This window comes from Balaenoptera physalus (assembly GCF_965194825.1).
Source record: "Balaenoptera physalus genome assembly, chromosome: 16".
Lineage (NCBI taxonomy): Eukaryota > Metazoa > Chordata > Mammalia > Artiodactyla > Balaenopteridae > Balaenoptera > Balaenoptera physalus.
Genome location: NC_138898.1, coordinates 51265707 through 51285311, shown reverse-complemented (window position 1 = coordinate 51285311; position 19605 = coordinate 51265707). Strand labels below are relative to the sequence as shown.

Below are 19605 nucleotides of genomic sequence, written 5' to 3'. Positions count from 1 at the left end.
CCTTCAGGTACATGAAACAGTACAGTGTCTTCTGTCACCCATGTTTGTGACATGCCAGAGATGCTGTGGGTGTTCATTGTCATCTCTGCGTTGTATTTCCTTGTAGGAGTATATCACAAAGTTACGCAGGGTACTGGGGAATGGACATTTGGGTTGTTTAGTTCTTGGTTGTTGTGAATGATGCTGCAGTGAACATTCTGTCAGATATATTCCTAGGAGTGGGGCTGCTGCGTCTAGGGCATGGGAATTCTCAGCTTCAGTAATTAATGCCAGACCGCTTTCTGGAGCAGCTGTACCACCTTGCATTCCCCTAGTGATGGTTGAGTTCCTCTTTCTCCACATCCTTACAAACGTTTGCTGTGGTAGGTCTCCTGGTCTCAAATTTTAGTTATTCTGGTGGGTGGGTATTAGTTTCTCATGTGGTCTTAATTTGCACTTACCTAACACTGATGAGTTTGGGCCCCTGTTCACATATTTGCTGTCCTTTGGATTTCCTCTTTTTTGAAGTTTCCAAGTCATGGCCATTTTTCTCTTGTGTTGCCAGTCTTATTGATTTACAGGAATTTAAAAAATATTCTGGATATAAGTTCTTTGTCAGTTTCATGTGTCTTATATCCCCCAGGTCTGTACCTTGCCTGCAGTCTCTTAGCACTGTTTTTGAACGGAAGTTTATAATTTTAATGCAATAAAATATAGTGATTTTTAAAATTGGGTTTAAAAATGTTGTACCTTTCTATACCCAACAGCCAAAAGGTGGAAACAACCCAAATGTCCATCAGTGGAGGAATGGATCAACAAATCATGATACTTCCATACAATGAGATATTATTCAGCCATAAAATGGAAGTACCAACACACCCTGACATGGATGAACCTTGAGAACATTATACTAAGTGAAAGAGGCCAGATGTGAAAGGCCACACATATTGTGTGATTCTACTTATATGAAGCATCCAGAACAGGCAAATCCAAAGAGACAGAAAGTGGATGAGTGGATGCCAGGGTCTGGGGGGAGGGCAATGGGGAGGATGGGGAATGATGAAAATATTCTGGAACTAGTTAGTGATGATGGTTGCATCCATTACGAATATACGAAATGCCACTGAATTAACTGTTCACTTTCAAATGGTTAATTTTGCGTTGTGCAGATTTTACCTCAATTTTTTAAAAAAGGGGAATAAGCATTGGACTGAAGGCTTCAGTGAAGTGAACCTTCTGTATTACTTTTCTAAGAACTTTACTGTTTGGTCCTTTGAGCCAGGCAACAGTCCACCTTGGACTGATTTTGTGTGGTGTGAGGTGAAGTCTGTTGTGTGGCCCTAGCTAACATTTACCAAGTGCTTTCTAAGTCCTGGGCATAGACGGATACTCTTCATGTTGGGTATTTGACCCTCACAACTCTGTGAGAGAAGTTTTATTTTATTATCATGACATGTTTTAAGATAAGGAAACAGAGGCTCGGGAAGGTTACGAAACACGTTCAGTTTCAGTGGAGGGGGACCAGCCCGAGTGGGCAGAGGAGACCAAGGTTTGTTGTGGGCAAGGTCTTCTGTCTCTAGGCCTTGCATTCCCCGCTGAAAACAAGAGGGGCCCGAGCCTGTGCAGGACTTCAGGGTGCTGAAACCTGCTGGCCTCTGGGCCGAATTCCAAGCCCCAGGCTTGTTCTGAGCTTGTGTAGCTGGGGCTGAGTTCAGAGGGCCCTGGTCTCAGCAGAAGACCGAAGAGGGATCTGCATACCCTCACCAGAAAGCAGCCCCTGGGTGACCCTGGGCAGGGTCAGGTAACTTGTGAGCCCCAGTTTCCCTGGTTTAACCTCGGGTGGGGGTTAGAATAGCCTCCACCTCACTCTTAGAAGGGATGAGCTGTCACCATGTGACCTTGAGACACGGCAGCATGAATTCAAGATTATCGTGGTTCCTATTGTAGGTGAATGATTCTTTCTGGGCAGAGATGGTGGAGATGTCAAGGTGGGTCTGAGATAGGGTCTGTGAGCCCCGCCTGGCCCTCTGGCAGTGGTGGCTCTATCAGGCCCAGACCAAGTGGCAGGACTGATAAGGCCTGGCAGTCCAAGGAGCCTCCTGGCCCTGCCCCGGGGAGTAGGGGGAGAACCCAGGCTGGGAGGAAAGGTCAAGAGTTTCAGTTTCCAAGAATCCACTTACCTTCCAAAAAGCAGGTTACTAAAGAGAGTTATCTAAATTTAAAATGAGGACTTAGAGGTGTGGGGTGCTGGCAGGGAAGAGTCTGAGGACATACCCTGCAGTGAGCAGAGGCTGGGCCTGGGCACGTCATTGTTCAGGAGACCATTTGTTCCCACTGCTGTTACTGGTGGGGAACCTGAGGCCCAAAGTAGGGCCAGCCTACCCTCGGTCCCTCTGGCTGCTGGCACCAGGCTGGATTGGCCAGGGAGTGACCGTGAGCCCTGGCTTCCCTAACAGCCCAGTGAGGCAGACAGACAGACAGACATGGACTGAGATGCTGCCAGTGAGGGTGATGTGGGATTCGGACCCCGCTTTCTCCAGTCCAGCCCTCGACAGCCCTGCACCTGGGCCTTGGGAAGGGTTGTATCCTGTATCCGGGACCTCCGGGAGCAGGGATCCTGGTGAGCTCCCATCACCATTCATTGATTCCAGTGCTTGTTACAATAAAAAGACATTAGCCACACAGCCAGAAAAATAAACAATGGATGCTTTTGTGAAGGTTGCTAGCAGGGAGCGGGCCCTAAGGGGGTAATTGAGGAATAGTGGTTTCTCCATGTCTGGGCCTTCCCCCAGCCTAAGGACAGCCAGGTTCTGGGGCCATAGGACCATCCAATGGGTAGCAGCATGTCCAGGGAAGTCGGAGGAAGGAGGCCTGAGTCGGAGTCCTGGTTCTTATGTCTGGGCACCCGCAGAGTCCCAGCACCCCTGTGGGGAGGCCCCCATTACCACAGCTAGCCCATCTACCCAGCTCTCCCAGCCTCACTTCCTGCTCCTGTGCCCTTGTTTCCATTCTGGGGACATTCATGGGAACTGGGGGGAGAACTTAGAAAACTTTTGATGATACATAAAATCAATATATTCTAGAGTGGGAAAAAGGCTTGCAGAATCTGTAACAGAGGGTAACTAACCCTCACGAAATAAAAATACATCAAAGGACAAACAACCCAAAAGGAAACATGAAGGCAATTCTTAGGCTCTGGCAAATAATCAAGTGATACAGTTAGTTCTGCTCCTCAGTAATAAAAAAATGCAACGTAAGACACTATTTCCTTTTTTTTGAAATTTTGGGAAAAAATAAAGTCCATGCTATGTAGCCCTGGGCAGGGCAATATGTTGGTGGGCAACATCTGAGACACTTCAAATGCATGTACCCGTTATCCTGGCAGATTCAACCCATGAATGTGCCCTGCAAAATACACGTTTGTGTCATCTCAGTGCAAGAGGTTACTTTGGCAATGAAAATCTCATTCCTTAGCCCATTGGTTACTTTCTCATGCATCTGATGTGCTTGAAAAGATTTCGGAAACAGTTGCAGTAGACTCTTCACTACAGTAATCTCTGGGGGAAGACTGGGATGGGGTGGGTGGGGTGATTTTTTTTTTTACTTTTTAAAAACAGCTGTATTCTGAGATAGAATTCACATATCATACATTCCACCCATTTAAAGTGTGAAATTCAGCGGGTTTTAGTATATTCAGAGTTATGTGACCATCACCACAATTTTAGAACATTTTCATCACCCAAAAGAAACCCCATCCCCATTAGCAGCCACACCCCCCAACTACCCCAGCCCCAGACAACGTAATCTACTTTCTGTCTCTAAGGATTTGCCTATTCTGGACATTTATATAAATGGAATCATACAGTATCTATTTTTTCAAGGTTCACTCATGTATCGGTATTTTGTTCCTTTTTATGACTGAATACTATTCCATTGCATGGATTATACCTTATTGGATTCACCCATTCATCAGTTGGAGGACAGTTGGGTTATTTGCACTTTTGGGCTATTATGAATAGTGGTGCTATGAACACAGTACAAGTTTTTGAGTGGGTGTATGTTTTAATTTTATTGGGTATATACTAAGGAATGGAATTGCTGGGTCATATCGGAACTCTATGTTTAAACTTTTGAGGAACTGCTAGGCTGTCTTCCACAGTAGCTGCACCATTTTACATTCCCACCAGCAGTGTCTCAAGATACCAATTTCACCAACACTTGTCATTTTTCTTTTGGATTATAGCCATCCTAGTGGGTGTGATGTGTTCTCTTTCTGGTTCTGATTTGCGTTTCTCTAACGAGGAAAGACGTTTGAGCATCTTTTCACATACTTCCAGGCTACTTGTCTATATTCCTTGGGGAAATATCTAGTCACGTCTTTTGCCCACTTCTCAGTTGGCTACTTGTCTTTTTCTTGTAGAGTTGTAAGAGTTTAATATATATATATATTCTGGATACAATTCCCTCATCAGATATATGACTTGCAAACATTTTCTCACGGTTCGTGAGCGCTCTTTTAACTTTGTTGGTCTTGTCCTTTGAAGCACACAATTTCGCAACTCTATTCAGGCCAATTAACTTCTTCTTTGGTCGCTCGTGCACTTGGTGTCGTATTTAAGAAACCTCTGCCTAGCCCCAGGTCACGAGGACTTACCCCCGTGTTTTCTCCTAAGAGTTTTACAGGGTCAGCTCTTACATTTAGGTCCGTGATCCACTGAAGTAATTTTTTTTTTTTTTACTTTTTTATTTTTAGTACTTTATGTTTCTAAAAAAGAACTTTCTGCCCAAAGCAAGTGTTCCTTTTATAACGAAGAAAGCAACATTTAGAGAAAGACTCCTTGAACCGGACGGCTAAGCCGGCCGCACCCTCCCGCTAGCGTTCCCGCTGGTTCTTCTCCCCACTCCAGGAAAATGCCGCCCCCCGCATGCGCGCGAGCACAGCGCCCAGAGACTGCCTCGCGCCTGCGCACACGGCAGCCTACGCCTGCGCAAACTCCTTCGGTCTGCGCGCAGGCATGTTCTGCGCGTTTGCCCCGTGCTGCCGCGCGAGTCTCGTGAGCGTCGCCGGCCGCGTTAGGGGGCGCCTGGGTTGCGTCACTGTCGCGCGGGCGGCGTCGGCCTGGCTCCCCTCGCCCCCCGCCCCCAACCAGTCCTCAGAGCCCTCTGTCCCGCGTCCCCGGCCCGTCCTCCTGGGGGTCCCCACCTCCCCGTCCCGGCCTTGGTCCCGGCCCGACCCCTCCCCAGGCCCCCGGCGGGATGGGGGACAACACCAGCCCCATCAGCGTGATTCTGGTGAGCTCGGGGAGCCGGGGCAATAAGCTGCTGTTCAGGTACCCCTTCCAGAGGAGCCAGGAGCACCCGGCGTCCCAGACAAGTAAGTGGGCGCCGGGCGGAGGGCCTGGCGCCGCCTCCCTCGCCGTTAGCGGAGATGTCGTTTCCTTTTTCCTTCTCCTTATCGTACAGGCGGTGCCTTCTCATCACAAGAGTGTTGGGGAAGGATAGAAAAGTAAAAAGAAGCAGGGAAAAAAAAAATCACTCAGTTTTAGCATGCCAAAGCCACTCCTGCTAACGTTTCATCGGTGTCTCTGGCCTTTTAAAAGAGCTAAAGCACCGTATGAATGTATTCAGCTTGGATAAAGTAGAAAATACAGGTACATCTGAAGTTTTCTTTGACCGCTTCCCCCCAGTTCTGCTGCTCCTCCCCCGCTTGCAGGGATAACCACTTACCATGTTCATAATTGTTCCTCCTGTACATAGACACCAAATATACCTCCACAGAAAAATAGTTTATTGCTTTGGGTTTTTCTCCCTCTCACATAGATGTATTGTTCTCAGTCGCTCTTTTTTCCATTGGACCATCTGCCTTGGAGCATTTTCCAACCTAGTAAACAGATAACCTCCGTTTTTGGTTGTACACAGCTGCCTGGTAAGAACATGCCCTTTCCCTATGGATGGAAGTGTAGCTTACTTGCAGTTTTTCACTATAATGAATGTTCAATTTGTAATTTATGTGATTTTAAAAAAAATAAATTTATTTATTTCATTTATTTTATTTTTGGCTGTGTTGGGTCTTCGTTGCTGCACGCCGGCTTTCTCTAGTCATGGCGAGCGGGGGCTGCTCTTCCTTGCGGCGCGCGGGCTTCTCCTTGTGGTGGCTTCTCTTGTTGTGGAGCACGGTCTCTAGGCACGTGGACTTAAGTAGTTGTGGCACGCGGGCCCAGTAGTTGTTGCTCGTGGGCTCTAGAGCGCAGGCTCAGTAGTTGCAGCGTGAGGGCTTAGTTGCTCCGTGGCATGTGGGATCTTCCTGGACCAGGGCTCGAACCCGTGTCCCTTGCAGTGGCAGGCAGATTCTTAACCACTGCACCACCAGGGAAGCCCTAAAAATTGCTTTTAAGTTTGTTACTATGGTACAAAGTTTTAAAGGTACAAACGGATTTAGATTATGAAATGAGAGTTCTTTCATCGATCCCAGCCACCCACATCCCCTTGTAGGGTCACGTGCTGTTACCATTTTCTTGTGCATCTTTCCGAAACCTTCTGTGTAAATACAAGCATATACATGCATTGTTTTATTTTCTAAACACAAGTGAGCACACGATTCACACTGTTCTGCCCTGTTTTCATTTTCACTTTACATCTTGGATTATAGATTCAGAATTATCAGAATCATGGGAGGAACTTGCTGTGATTTAGTCATCCAGTCTTCTGTTGATGGGCATTTAAGTTGTTTCCAATCTTTTGCTAATACAGTGTGAATGTCCTTTATGGATATATATTTTCATTCTGCAGAATATATGATCGATTCACAGAAATGGGGTGTTTGTATCCAAGGGATAATCTGCTATGTATTTCTTTTTAATTTATTTTATTTTTGGCTGCATTGGGTCTTTTGTTGCTGCACGCGGGCTTTTCTCTAGCTGTGGCGAGCAGGGGCTACTCTTCGCTGCGGTGCATGGGCCTCTCATTGTGGTGGCTTCTCTTGTTGCGGAGCACGGGCTCTAGGCACGCAAGCTTCAGTAGTTGTGGCTCGTGGGCTCCAGAGCGCAGGCTCAGTAGTTGTGGCGCACGGGCTTAGTTGCTCCGTGGCATGTGGGATCCTCCTGGGCCACGGCTCGAACCCGTGTCCCCTGCACTGGCAGGCGGATTCCCACCCACTGTGCCACCAGGGAAGCCCCTCCGCTATGTTTTTTTTTTTTTTTTTAATTTTTTTTAATTTTTATATTTTTAATTTATTTATGGCTGTGTTGGGTCTTCGTTTCTGTGCGAGGGCTTTCTCTAGTTGTGGCAAGCGGGGACCACTCTTCATCGCGGTATGCAGGCCTCTAACTATCGCGGCCTCTCTTGTTGCGGAGCACAGGCTCCAGATGGGCAGGCTCAGTAATTGTGGCTCACGGGCCCAGTTGCTCCGTGGCATGTGGGATCTTCCCAGACCAGGGCTCGAACCCGTGTCCCCTGCATTGGCAGGCAGATTCTCAACCACTGCGCCACCAGGGAAGCCCTGTATTTTTAATAGATCAGATTTTTCTATGTTTGTTAATGAGATAGGTGAAAAAGTGTATCTGAAAGTAGTTTTTATGGGCATTTGCCTTCCAGCTGAGAGTGATCATATTTTCTTGTTTTCAAAGCCATTTGGATTTCCTTTTTAGTGAACCACCTATTCATAACCTTTGCCTAATTTCCTCTTGGATTGCTTGATTTTTTTTTTCTTTACAGATTTGAAGGATTTTTTTATATATTTAGGATAAAGATACACCTTTTTGACAAAGCTGTACATATTTAGCCAGTTAGCCTCTGAGTTTTGATTTTTATGGAGTCAAGTTTTCAGTCTGTTCTTTCGTGGTTTCTGAGTGTTGTTACACATAGAAAGGCCTTCTGCTCTCCAAGATTATTAACAAAAGGAGTCTCTCTTGTTTTCCCGTGGAATGTTTATCTTCTTGCTTTTAAAATGTGTTTCTTTTGGTGTAAGGTGAAGGCTCCTCCCTGGAGCTGGTATTTTCTGGGCACTTGCTGAGAGTTGTGTGTGTGCCCCCATTTGCCTCCTGGAGTCCTGTGGAGCGGGCGCTGTGATGGATGAGGAAGGATGTGGGAACATGCGGCCCACACACGGCTGGAGAGGGGTTGGCTCAGAGTCAGTATAATTTTCTCTTCCGTGTGTCTGCCTAGTCCCAGCATCATTTTATGGACTGATTCACGTTGCCCTCCTGATTAGTTTTGCTGCCTTCATGGCATACTAAATTCCCATGTTTATTTGAGTTTGTTTTCTGACTTTTCTTACCTCTCCCAGTAATCTATCTATCTATGTGTGGGTTCCACACAGATGAATTATTGTAACTTTATACTGTGTTATACCATCAGGTAGGATTAGTCATTTATCATCACTTTTCTTCTTCAGCATCATCCTGGCGTTTCTGCTTGCTTTCCTGGTAAACATTAGTAGTGACTGTGTTAGGCCCCACTCCCAAGCCATTGCTGTTGTTTTGGGGGTCACATTAAACATGGTGATTAAATGGGGAGAATGGGATCTTTATGTTGAATCTTCTCATTCAGGAACATAGTCTGTCCTCTTTTCATTCTCGTCACCCTTGTTAGCATTTCTGTTTTCTTCTTGGGCCTCTTGTACATGAAAAACTTGCCTGTGGTAAATGTCCTTAAGTCTTTAAACGTTATTATTTGGGTAAGATATTGTTGTTTTTGTATATGAAGGATATTGCTGTATGGACATTTAAAAATTCTTTCTTTTGCCTTTGCTTTTTCCAACCTAGTTGCCAGCATACACTGAGAGTGTGTGTGTGCGCATGCACGCGTATATATATAATCCCTTTTTTTTTTTTAACTTAACATAATAGCAAGAGCATTTCCCATGTTATCACAACTTCTTGGAAACTATAATTTAAAACTGTTTTTTTGTGGCCGCGCCATGTGACATGCGGGATCTGAGTTCCCCGACCAGGGATTGAACCCACGCCCCCTGCAGTGGAAGCACAGAGTCTTAACCACTGGACCGCCAGGGAAGTCCCAGTACCACACTGTTTTGATTACTCTAGCTTTGTAGTATTGTCTGAAGTCTGGGAGGGTTATGCCTCCAGCTCCGTTCTTTTTTCTCAGGATTGCTTTGGCAATTCTGGGTCTTTTATGGTTCCATATAAATTTTAGGATTATATGTTCTAGTTCTGTGAAAAATATCATGGGTAATTTGATAGAGATTGCATTAAATCTGTAGATTGCTTTGAGTAGTATGGCCATTTTAACAATATTAATTTTTCCAATCCAAGAGCAGAAGCCATCACTTTTAATGGTTCAACAACCTTACTGTATGTGGATGGATCCTGTTTTCTTAGCTATTCTCCCCTTTTTACCTTCACTCAGGTAAGCCTCGTAGCAGATACGCTGTCAACAGCACCAGAGAGCATGCCGAGGACCAGGATGGCGACTCCAGGTACGGGCTCTGCAGTCACTCCGTGGCAGGACTGGTCCTCCCGTTGACCCAGATGTTTTCTCCCCTGAGAAACCCCGTGTTCTCTTTTCCACTTGGTGGGTGTTTCAGGCAGACACAGGTGGGGATTGTGTTGCCAGTCTCTGGCTTTCTGCATAATTCAGTTTCATGGTCCTGCTGTGGGCTGTGTGGTTGGTAGGGCAGGTTGGAGAACAGATGAGGCCGTGTCGCTGCAGGACGTTTATCTCCCATGAGAGGAACGTGCAGGACGGCAGATCCCGGTGCTGTCCTCAGACCCTAGTCGTCAGGCACGTGTCCAGAGGTCAAATGTAGGTGCTTAGGTGCAGCACAGCCTGTCCAGGTGGTGAGGTGGCCTGAGAGCCAGGGCTGTTGTGACCCTTGCTTTTTAGGGCCCGGATGAAAGGCAGGTCCTGTTCTTTCCTGTGCATGCTACCCCTCTTCTCTCTGGGAAGTGCTTTCTGGGTGGCAACCTTGAGAAATGACCACTTCTGCCTTCTTATGTTCATTTTAAAGCTTAATGAATGGTAACTCAGGCCCAGATGAAGAAGAAAAGATTGTAAATTGCCAGTCCTGCGTGAGGTAGTGTCTGTGGGAAAGTCGCTGAGGTCCCCACGCTGGGCCCTCGCCATGCAGTGTGTTAGTACGGTTTCCCTCAGTTCTCTGACACGGCACCATGCCTGCCATAGCGCTGTGTACTTCCAAGAGTGGTTTGTATCCCTTTGTGTAAGGATGTCAGGGGCCTCTGGCATGACCAGTGACTATCTCTGAGGGGAGTGGGTTCTGGAAGAGGGACCAGTGGTGGCGGGTGCTGCTGGATATCCCGTGGGTCATCCTGCTTGACTTAGAGGCCTGTGGATGTCATGTCCTTTAAAGATGGCAACAGGGAACAAACTCTTGTTTGTGAGGCACATAGAAAGCTTTTGCCCCTGCACACCCCCTGAGTGCATTTTGTCCCCGACCTGTGTCATGGAGAGTTCAGAGCAGGGCTGGCCACCTGCCTGCTCCGTGACGTGAGGCTCGGGCTTCTGAAGGCTCAGAAAGAGTTCTTGGAACAGTCTGTAAGGAGGACCGGCAACACCTAATTGCTGCAGTTACTTTTCAGAGGCTTGTAATAAAATGACCATGAGGATGTTTTCTGGGGAATTCATTCTGTATTTAGCATAATAAAGAGAGGAAACCAGGGGAAGGGAATAAGACACTGTGGGTCTTTCGGGACCCCAGACATCCTTGTTCCCTAAGGAGAACAAGCTGGTCTCTTTAGACGTTCATTAAACTGAAGAATGCCTCTATTTGGTCATTTCAACACATTGTAGCACCTGGTGAGCCCACTCCCCACCCCACACCTGCAGAGGTGCAGGTCAGTACCCCCAGGGGCCCGGCTGCATTTTGTCCTACAGACCTGCCAAGCTCCTGCTCTTGCCCTGGCACCGGGGGGGCCCTGTCCCAGCCCAGACATCTTCCCGGAGCCACGCAGTGACGGTGCCTCACATCCATTCTCCATTTTCCTTAGTTGTCATTTTCAGAGGTGCTTTTTCTTCTGTAACCGGTGGAACGTTCCTGCTTGTCAGTTTGCCAGGTCAGAGGCACATTAATAGGGCTGATGGGTCGCCTCTGCGTGTGGTGATGGCCGGCCTCAGGGGAGGGAGGACGCAGAGCTGTGCTGCCCAGGGCTGTCCTCCCTGGCCCGGGTGGCCGTTTAAAATGAGGTGGACTGAAATTAAATAAAATTAGAAACTGGGACTTCCCTGGCAGTCCAGTGGTTAGGACTCTGCGCTCTCACTGCCGAGGGCGTGGGTTCGATCCCTGGTTGGGGAACTAAGATCCCGCAAGCCGTGCAGTGAGGCCAGAAAAGAAAGAAAGAAAGAAATTGAGTTCCTCAGTTGCACTGACCACATTTCAGGTGCTCAGTGGCCACACGTGACCAGCTGCCACTGTGTTGGAAGGCGCAGGTTTAGTGTCTTTCCATCGTGTAGAAAGCTCTGTTGGCTGCACTGCCTTAGAGCACGGGCTAATTTTATAAGATGAATTATCATCATGATGTGTTTCAGGGTACACGAATTGACCGTCACAATTTTTTTAACCCTTTTCTAGAATTCACTAGGGAGAGAAGAAAATGGTTATTGTCTGTTTTTTCTACAGCCTGAAGGTCAAGCTTAGAAAAGGTGTGGTCTTGCTGTCAGGGAGGTCAGCTCTGCAGGTGGCCACAGGACCTCGGGAATTGGGGCTGAGATATTCATCAGCGCTCTGCGGTTTTCGTGAGGCTTCCACCTGTGGGACCTCATTTGATCTTGTTGAGACGGTTTGGTCAGAAGATTGAACACTTGTGCCCAGGCGTCTAGCTAGTGCGTGTGGTGCTGGGCTCTGACCGGGGTCCTCTGGCCTTGCTCTTGCTTCTGGGAACTGACTCATTCTTGCCTGGCCTGGGTTCACACGTGAGGATTGCAGCGTTGGTGGAAAGACTGTGCAGTACGTCTTCCACGTGGGGAGTGTCTGTTCTTGTTTGTGTGGCAAAGTGGCTTAACCTTGACCTCAGTAGTTAATATAAGTGGTGGTACTTCTGCCAGACCTTAGCACTGTGTTGATCACGACCTCGTAACTCTTCATGATTTTTAGAGTCGGTGTGTTCTTGTTTGGTCTCGATGGTCCTGTTCCCATCTCAGCGAGCCGTGTCCTCCAGGCGATGGGCGGTTGGCTGCAGGGTAAGGCCAAGGGTTCTCCACCGTCCTTCTGTCTCAGTTCCTGCCGCCTTCTCCTGTGGTTGTGCTGGACTCCTGATTTCCCTCAGTGTTGGAGAAGGACTGATGGGCACACAGGCTCACTGCCCTGTGCCCCATGAGTGCCCAGGCTTTCCACAGCCCCTGCCCTTTCTCCCCCTGGACTTAGTTAGCTGGTTCTCTGTACCTGAGTGCCAAGACAGGGTTGGCTGGCACCAGGGACTTCTGGGACTAGGCATGCACACAAATGCCCCCTCCTCCAGGCAGACACCATGCCCTGGGAGGGTGGTTGGCAAGCAGGAGCAGGTTTGCTTGTCTCACCCGCCTGCTGCCCCCCAGAGAGACCCTTGATCATTGCTCCTTGCCTTCATTTATCAGAGGGGCTTAGTGGGGGTCTCTACCAAGGGCTGAGTGTTCCATGTGATGCTTGGGCTTGGATGCTGTTGTGTGTGCCCATTAGAGGCAAAAATGTTCCCATGGGGTTTATATGACACTTTACTGGAAGGCAAGGATACAGTGGGGCCCTCCCATCCCCAACAGGGTGTACCCGCTGGGTGTTGGAGGTGCACAGAGCATCTGGGAGCCCCCAGAATGGGAGGGGGCAGAGTCGAGCTCTCTTCCGTGCTGTCCCTTCTTTTTTTGGCCAGGTCAGAGAACAAGCCCTGTTCCCAAGTGTCTTAGCAGGAATGGAAGGTCTTGGCTTGTCTTCCAGCTGGGCTGATTCATCTTTCTAAATGTGTTTTCTTTCTTAATCTCTAAATTATTACAGGAATGTTAGTTTTTGTAGCAGCGATTTTATTGTGTTACAATATATTTACCAGGCCTTTCACCATCAAAACAAGGGAAAAGTATTTTTCTAAATTTTGGAAACAACAAGCAAATATTGAGGGAATTCCCTGGCAGTCCAGTGGTTAGGACTTGGTGCTTTCACTACCAGGGCCCAGGCTCAATTCCCTGGTCAGGGAACTAAGATCCTGCAAGGCATGTGGCACGGCCAAAACAAACAAACAAACATTGACCTTGTTTTTGTTTCAATTTGCTATTTATGGCAGTTATGTCATGAGGGACATAACTCTGTCTTTGTGCATGTTATGTCAGCAGATGCTGTATAAAGTATAAAGCCACTCAAGTGTTTTTTCTGTCATCAGTGTGTAATATTAAGCTCTGGTGAGTGGATTTCTCTGTGAACCAGACTTGCTCAGACAAGCAGAGTGGCCAAACAGCAGAGGGACCTCCCTGAGTGGCCACTTAGGGCAGTGTGACTTTTAACTTGAGCGGCACCTGGCTTTCTGGTTGGCTGCCTTCGCAGACCCCAGCCTCTCTGGGCCCAAGTGGGGAAAGCGCTTTCTGTTTGGCCTTTGGATTTGGACATTTATAGTTGTGAACTTGGCCACCACTTCTTGCCTCTGAATCTCAGGCCCCATCCCACAGCCCGGCTAACTTAGGTTCCTGGAATGGTGGCTGAGGGTCAGGGCTCAGGCCCATCTGAGGCTCTTTGTGGCAGAGCAGAGGTTTTCGGTAGAGATTTTTGGATATCACGGTAAAAAGTGAAGTCTCTGGGGTGGCGGGAGGTTGTTTTTCTATCTGTTAATTGGTGTGTCCTGAGTCAGTGGGTGGCAGAGTAGAGGGAGGTGTTTGTTCAGATAGGGCGGGTAGTGTTGGCACTGGGTCAGGCGCTAGGGCAGCAGTGTTTGTTAGGTTCCACCACCCTGGGCCCTCCGTCACCCTAACTGGGCCCCCAGATGCAGCTTCCAGGGCAGAGTGAGCCATTGGGGGCTTTTGAAGAAAGCATGTAACGATTCCGGTCTAAGACACTGGAATATTCCATCTCTGGTTTAATCACTCCAGAGAACAGTATTCCAGGGCGAGACACCCACAGGGGAGGCCAAGAGCTCCGGCTGTGGGGGCTGCGTGTCCCAGAATGTCTTTGATGGTATTGGTGTCGGAAGGTCTGACCGCAGCCCAGACTGTGCAAGTGGAACGGCAGCCCATTCTGACAGACCCTCTGCATCTGGTTTGTTTGGGGGCCACAGGGCAACTTAGGACGCCTAGAAGACCACGTCAGTCCTGGAGGAAGGCTGGACACCAGCGTGACCCCACCCCAGGCTCCCCACCCGCTGGCGGGGAGAGGCTTGGGAAGTCCCGTGCTTTGTCTTGCTCGGTGCTGGTCGAGCGTAGCCAGGCCCTTGCTGCAGCTGGCTCCGAGTCACTCCTGCTTCGGTTGGTGAGCCCTGCAGTGTGCGAGGAGCCGGGAGCGAGTGGCCCCTCTCCTAGATCCGTTTATCCCAGAGGTGTTTGCTGTTTTGGAGTTGCAGCAGTGTGCAGCACCCTTCCCTTCTCTGAAGGAGAGGGTTCTGGTGTGAAGTGCTTCCCTTCCCCCAGAGCAAGGGCCTCCTGGAGAGAAGTATCTGGTGTGGTGCCTGTTCACCACAGCTCCTCTGGAAGGCCCAGGACTCAACGCTGAGTGTTTGTCCTTGATGGGCTCTTTAGGACAGAATGCAGCCCCAGGGAGGCTGGAGCCCCTCCCAGCACAACCTGTCCTCCGACCTGACCTGTGTGATGGAGATGCTTTCCCCAGGTGGAGAAATGAGCACAGGACTTGTCTGCCTTCTGGCTCCAGGTTAGACACGGTTTCCAGAGTGGAGGCCCCGAGCCTGGGCTCTGAGATAAGAGTCTGCACTGTCCTCTCCTCCCTGCAGTGACTCTCCCTTATCTGATCCGCCCCCCCCCTCCCCCCGCCACCGGCCCGGGCAGGAAGGAGACCTAAAGGTGCAGAAGAGCCTGGAAAAGGGGCAGTTTTACAGGGATCATATCCAAATCTGCTCTTACCTGCACCCAGTCATTCCTCCTCCGTGGTGTCCAGCCCTGTCCATCCCTCCGTCCATGTCAGTCAGTGGGTGTGCACATCTAGTGCATCTGGAACCTTTCTTCCCTAATAAAAACTGGAAGGTTTAAGTGTTGAGGGGAAGGGAAGGGACGGGCAGCCGAGCCGTGAGGAGAGTGATCCACACGCTGCAATGCGTGCTTCCTCTCGGCCTTCGCACAGCACTGAGGGGTGGGCGTCCCGGGGGCTGAGGGGAGCAGCCCAGCACACCTGGGCCGGTGGGGGAGGCCCCCAGCCTGACAAGCCGCGCGGGCTCCCGCAGCTTCCTCCTCTCCGGGCAGGTGCCTTGTTCCTTCTGCCCTCCCAGGCGGGCAGGGCCCAGGGTGGCAGCACGCACCTTCCGCCTTGTAGTTCTGGTGACTTTGCGACCCTAGTCTTGGGGATTGCTTCAGAAGGGAGACTGTCGGGGGACTTCCCTGGTGGCGCAGTTGTTGACAGTCCGCCTGCCAATGCGGGGGACATGTGTTCGGTCCCTGGTCCGGGAAGATCCCATATGCCGCGGAGCAACTAAGCCCATGAACCACAACTACTGAGCTTGCGCTCTAGGGCCCGCGTGCCACAACTGCTGAGCCCGCGTGCTGCAACTACTGAAGGCTGCGCACCTAGGGCGGTGCTCCGCAACAGGAGAGGCCACCGCAATGAGAAGCCCATGCACTGTAACGAGGAGTGGCCCCCACTCACCGCAACTAGAGAAAGCCCACGCCCAGCAACGAAGACCCAATGCAGCCAAAAATAAATTTAAAAATAGGGACTTCCTGGTGGTCCAGTGGTTAAGACTTCGCCTTCCAATGCAGGGGGTGCGGGTTTGATCCCTTGTCGGGGAGCTAAGATCCCACATGCCTTGGGGCCAAAAAACCAAAAACATAAAACAGAAGTAATATTGTAACAAATTCAATGAAGACTTTAAAAATGGTCTACATCAAAAAATAAATAAATAAAAAATAAAGGAAAAATATCCAACGTCCAAAAAAAAGAAGGGAGACTGTCAGAAGCTTCCAGGTCAGTGGTGGGGGCAGAGCCACCCTGCGCGCAGCTGCCCCCCACCCCTGGGGCAGCAGGCTTGGTGCTGTGGCACTTGATTAACTCTTTCCCACTCTACCTTTTTTTAATTTTAAGGTTTTCAGATGTTATTCTGGCAACAATTTTGGCAACCAAGTCTGAAATGTGTGGGCAGAAGTTTGAACTGAAGATCGATAACGTGCGTTTTGTTGGGCACCCGACGCTGCTGCAGCACGCGCTGGGCCAGGTACACCCTCCCTGGGCTGACGCAGGCCTGTAGAAGGCAGCCCCGTGCAGCAGACCCCATCAGGTGCTTGCCTAGCTGCACCTCCTCCTGGGCCCTGAGGGTCTGGCTAAGAAGGACACAGGCATCCTTGCCCTGGTGTCTCAGCCCCTGCCCTTAGCTTTTGCTGTTTGCATCCAGCCTTTCTCCTGACTGTGGCCTTCTACTTTGTAGATATGATGCCGGTTTCTCGGGGGAGGCCAAGAGAATGAGATCAGCAGCGTTTGTCAGATTCTTGAACTTTATATAAAGTAGTACAAGCATTTCTTCTTACTTATTAAGTGATATCATAGCCAGTATTGTTATTAATTTAGCTCTTACTGTTGTGCCATACCCTCTCTGACAGGCCTGATTGAGACGGCCCAGGGACTCCTCTGCCCTCTGGTGGCAACACTTGTAGGCAGCTTGGTGTTTGGGCCCTGGGCTGGCTGGGTGGCAGCCCTGTCTCTCCTGGGTGGGAGCATTGTCCTGAGTACTTGTCCTGCCTGGGAGGACTCAAGTGGGCACGGGGGTTGGCGTGGGGAAAGGAGGGTCTGGGCAGGGAGCACTCCATCCACTTGAGCACCTCTCCACCTTTTCTCCTCTGGGCACCTCAGCTCAGTCGAGGTGACTGGGACAGTCTCGTCACTTTGGGTCTCAGCACCTTCCTGCTCCTTTCTCCACTGCGACTGTCTGTCCATGCAGCCAGCACTTGTCTGTGCAAGGGCGCTGGTCACTTATCAGACACCTAGGTCTCTGTTTTTCTCTGGTTCTGCTGTATTCTGGAACACTTTCCCTGCCTGAAGTAATAGCTCTAAGTGCTTTTCTTGGGAAGTGGTGGCTCTCATTCACTAGAACTGTGCCTCTTTCACAGGTCTCCAAAACAGATCCATCCCCGAAGAGGGAGGCTCCCACCATGATTCTTTTTAACGTGGTATTTGCACTGAGGGTGAGTGTATAAATGGCTGAAGAGCAGATCAGGGAGGTGGGGTGGGGAGGACGGTGGGGAGGGGGTGGGAGGGCAGAGCTCATTTCCGGTGACCGTGTTGTTGATTTAGAGCTCAGACCGCTGTGGGCACGGCACTGGCCCTCGTGGGGTGCTGGAAGAGTCTAACTTCATTGTTTCCCTCTTTTTTTTTTTTAAGTAAAATATACATAACATCAAATTTACCATTTTAACCATTTTAAAGAGACATTTTGGTGGCATCTGGTAGCAATGTTGTGTAACCATCACCACTATCCAGTTTTCGTTGCCCCAAAAGGATACCAGTTATTCCTCATTCTCTCCCCTCCCCCAGCCCCCAGAAACAACCAATGTGTTTTCTCTTTCTGTGGATTTATCTGTTCTGCATGTTTCATATAAAAGGGATCCTACAATATGCAACCTTTGGTGTCTGACTTCTTTCACTTAACATAATGATTTTGAGATTCAGCCATTTTTTTACAATTTTTTTTCTAATTGAAGTGTGGTTGATTTACAATATTTCAGGTGTACAGCAAAGTGATTCAGTTAGGTATACGAACTATCTTCAGTATCTTGTAATAATCTATAATGGAAAAGAATCTGAAAAAGAATATACATGTATATCTATATATACATACATACCTCTACTGCTATACAGTAGGGATATATAGCAGGTCCTTGTGGGTTTTTAAAAATTATTTTTAGTTTTTTTTAAAAATAATCTTAATTGAATCATCCATGTTATAATGTATATCAGTACTTTATTCCTTTTTATGGCCCAATCATATTCCATTGTACGATAGACCGTACTTCATCTGTTTATCTACTGGTGAACTTTTGGATTGTTTCCACCTTTTGGCTATAAGAACAATGCTCTTAAGGACATTTGTGTACAAGTTTTGTGTGGACAGATTTTCCTTTCCCTTGGGGTCGATATCTAGGAGTGGAGTTGCTGGGTCACGTGGTGACTCTATATTTAACCTTTTGAGGAGCTGCCAGGCTGTTTCCCACAGCAGCTGCACCATTTTACATCCCCACCAGCCATGTACGAGGGTTCCAATTTCTCTACATCCTTGTCAACACTTGTTATTTTCTGTTGTTTTATAATTAAGCTTAATTATTTCTTATGGCAGTTCCCAGCACTGTCTGAAGTTGTGTTTTCACTAGTTACAGGGAATTTCTTTTCAATAAAGCTGTCAAAATACAAGGGATCTAAATAAATATAAAAAGCACCCCTGGGTAAGGACTGGCTGGTATTACGAAGGGACTTTGAAATTTAGGAAATGTGTATATTCCGTACTGTTAAATAATGGCATTCCTCAGAAATATCCCACTATCAGTTTTCACCAAAGAATTCAGTAGTTCTTTCTGGCTGGGCACATGTGAGCTGCACGATGGCTTTTGTACAGAAGTGTCAGTGAGAAAGTGGCTAGATCTTGGTGACAAGGAGCAATGTGCTCTGTACCCTTTGGTGTGGTGGGGGGGGAGCCTGAGCAGGAGGGAACCTGTCCTATCAGGTGCCGTCTTAGTCTCAGAGTGTTTTTCCCACTGAGGCTTTTCTGTTGTGGAGACCACAGGTCTCACTGAAGAGTTCAGAATCAAAATAATGCTAGGGAAAAGCTCCTAAATGGAACTTTCTCCTTTCTGAAGGGAGCTTAATTCTTAAAACTGGCCCACCTTGTTGATAAATAAAGAGCTGCAAGTTAAAACAAAGTCAACTGTTCCTGGTGGCTATCCCTGGGGCTCAAGGTTCCGAGAGGAGACTCTTACGTTCTGCTTCGTGCACTTCCATAGTGTTTGCATTTTCACAGTGTCCCTTTATTACTTATATCGTTACGTAATACAAACATCCACAAAGAGAACTCAAGTTAAAGACAGGCAAACCAAAACCATGACCAGTGCTGTCCCCCTGTCAGCACTGATAGCCCTGTGGGGTGGGCCATGAGAAGCAGCCTCGGCCCCACCCTGGACGTTGCTGGCAAGCCCTCATCTCTGGGGAGCAGGGTGTGGTAGCGGAGTGTATGACACCCATGGACATGGCAGTCAAGAAAACAGGCAGATTTTAAAGTTGTATGAAGATTTTTATAATAAGTAGGCTGGAAATAATCCTGGTATCCAGTAGTTGGGGAATGATTAGACAGGGTGGTGGTTTTACACACTGGAACGTCCTGTGGCCACTGAAGATGAGAAATGGGGGCGAGGCCAGACCCTGGAGCGGGTGGGTGGCTCACTGCCAGGTTAAAGCAGTGGGAACAGGGCAGTGTAGGATTTCAGAGCACAGAGGCCGTGAGGTGAACAGTGGGAGGAATTTAAAATAGCGTAAAGGGTGGACCAGTTTTTTTCTTCTTT

General features: G+C 48.6%; 1 protein-coding gene across 9 annotated transcripts in view; it reads left to right on the top strand.

Annotated features, from left to right (window-relative positions):
- Positions 1-4962: 4962 nt before the first annotated feature.
- Positions 4963-19605, top strand: part of NPRL3 (NPR3 like, GATOR1 complex subunit) — a 34630-nt gene continuing 19987 nt past the window's right edge. For 3 of the 9 annotated variants that reach the window (XM_082431697.1, XM_082431700.1, XM_082431698.1), the window contains exons 1-4: positions 4963-5353; positions 9346-9415; positions 16148-16277; positions 17167-17241. In XM_082431697.1, coding sequence (XP_082287823.1) covers positions 5236-5353; positions 9346-9415; positions 16148-16277; positions 17167-17241 — 393 coding nt within the window. In that variant the 5' untranslated portion in view covers positions 4963-5235. Of the gene's footprint in view, positions 5354-5884; positions 5906-6683; positions 8108-9345; positions 9416-14640; positions 14768-16147; positions 16278-17166; positions 17242-19605 lie in introns of those variants that run through there. The other 6 variants (XM_082431693.1, XM_082431694.1, XM_082431695.1 and 3 more) reach the window with 6 other exon arrangements.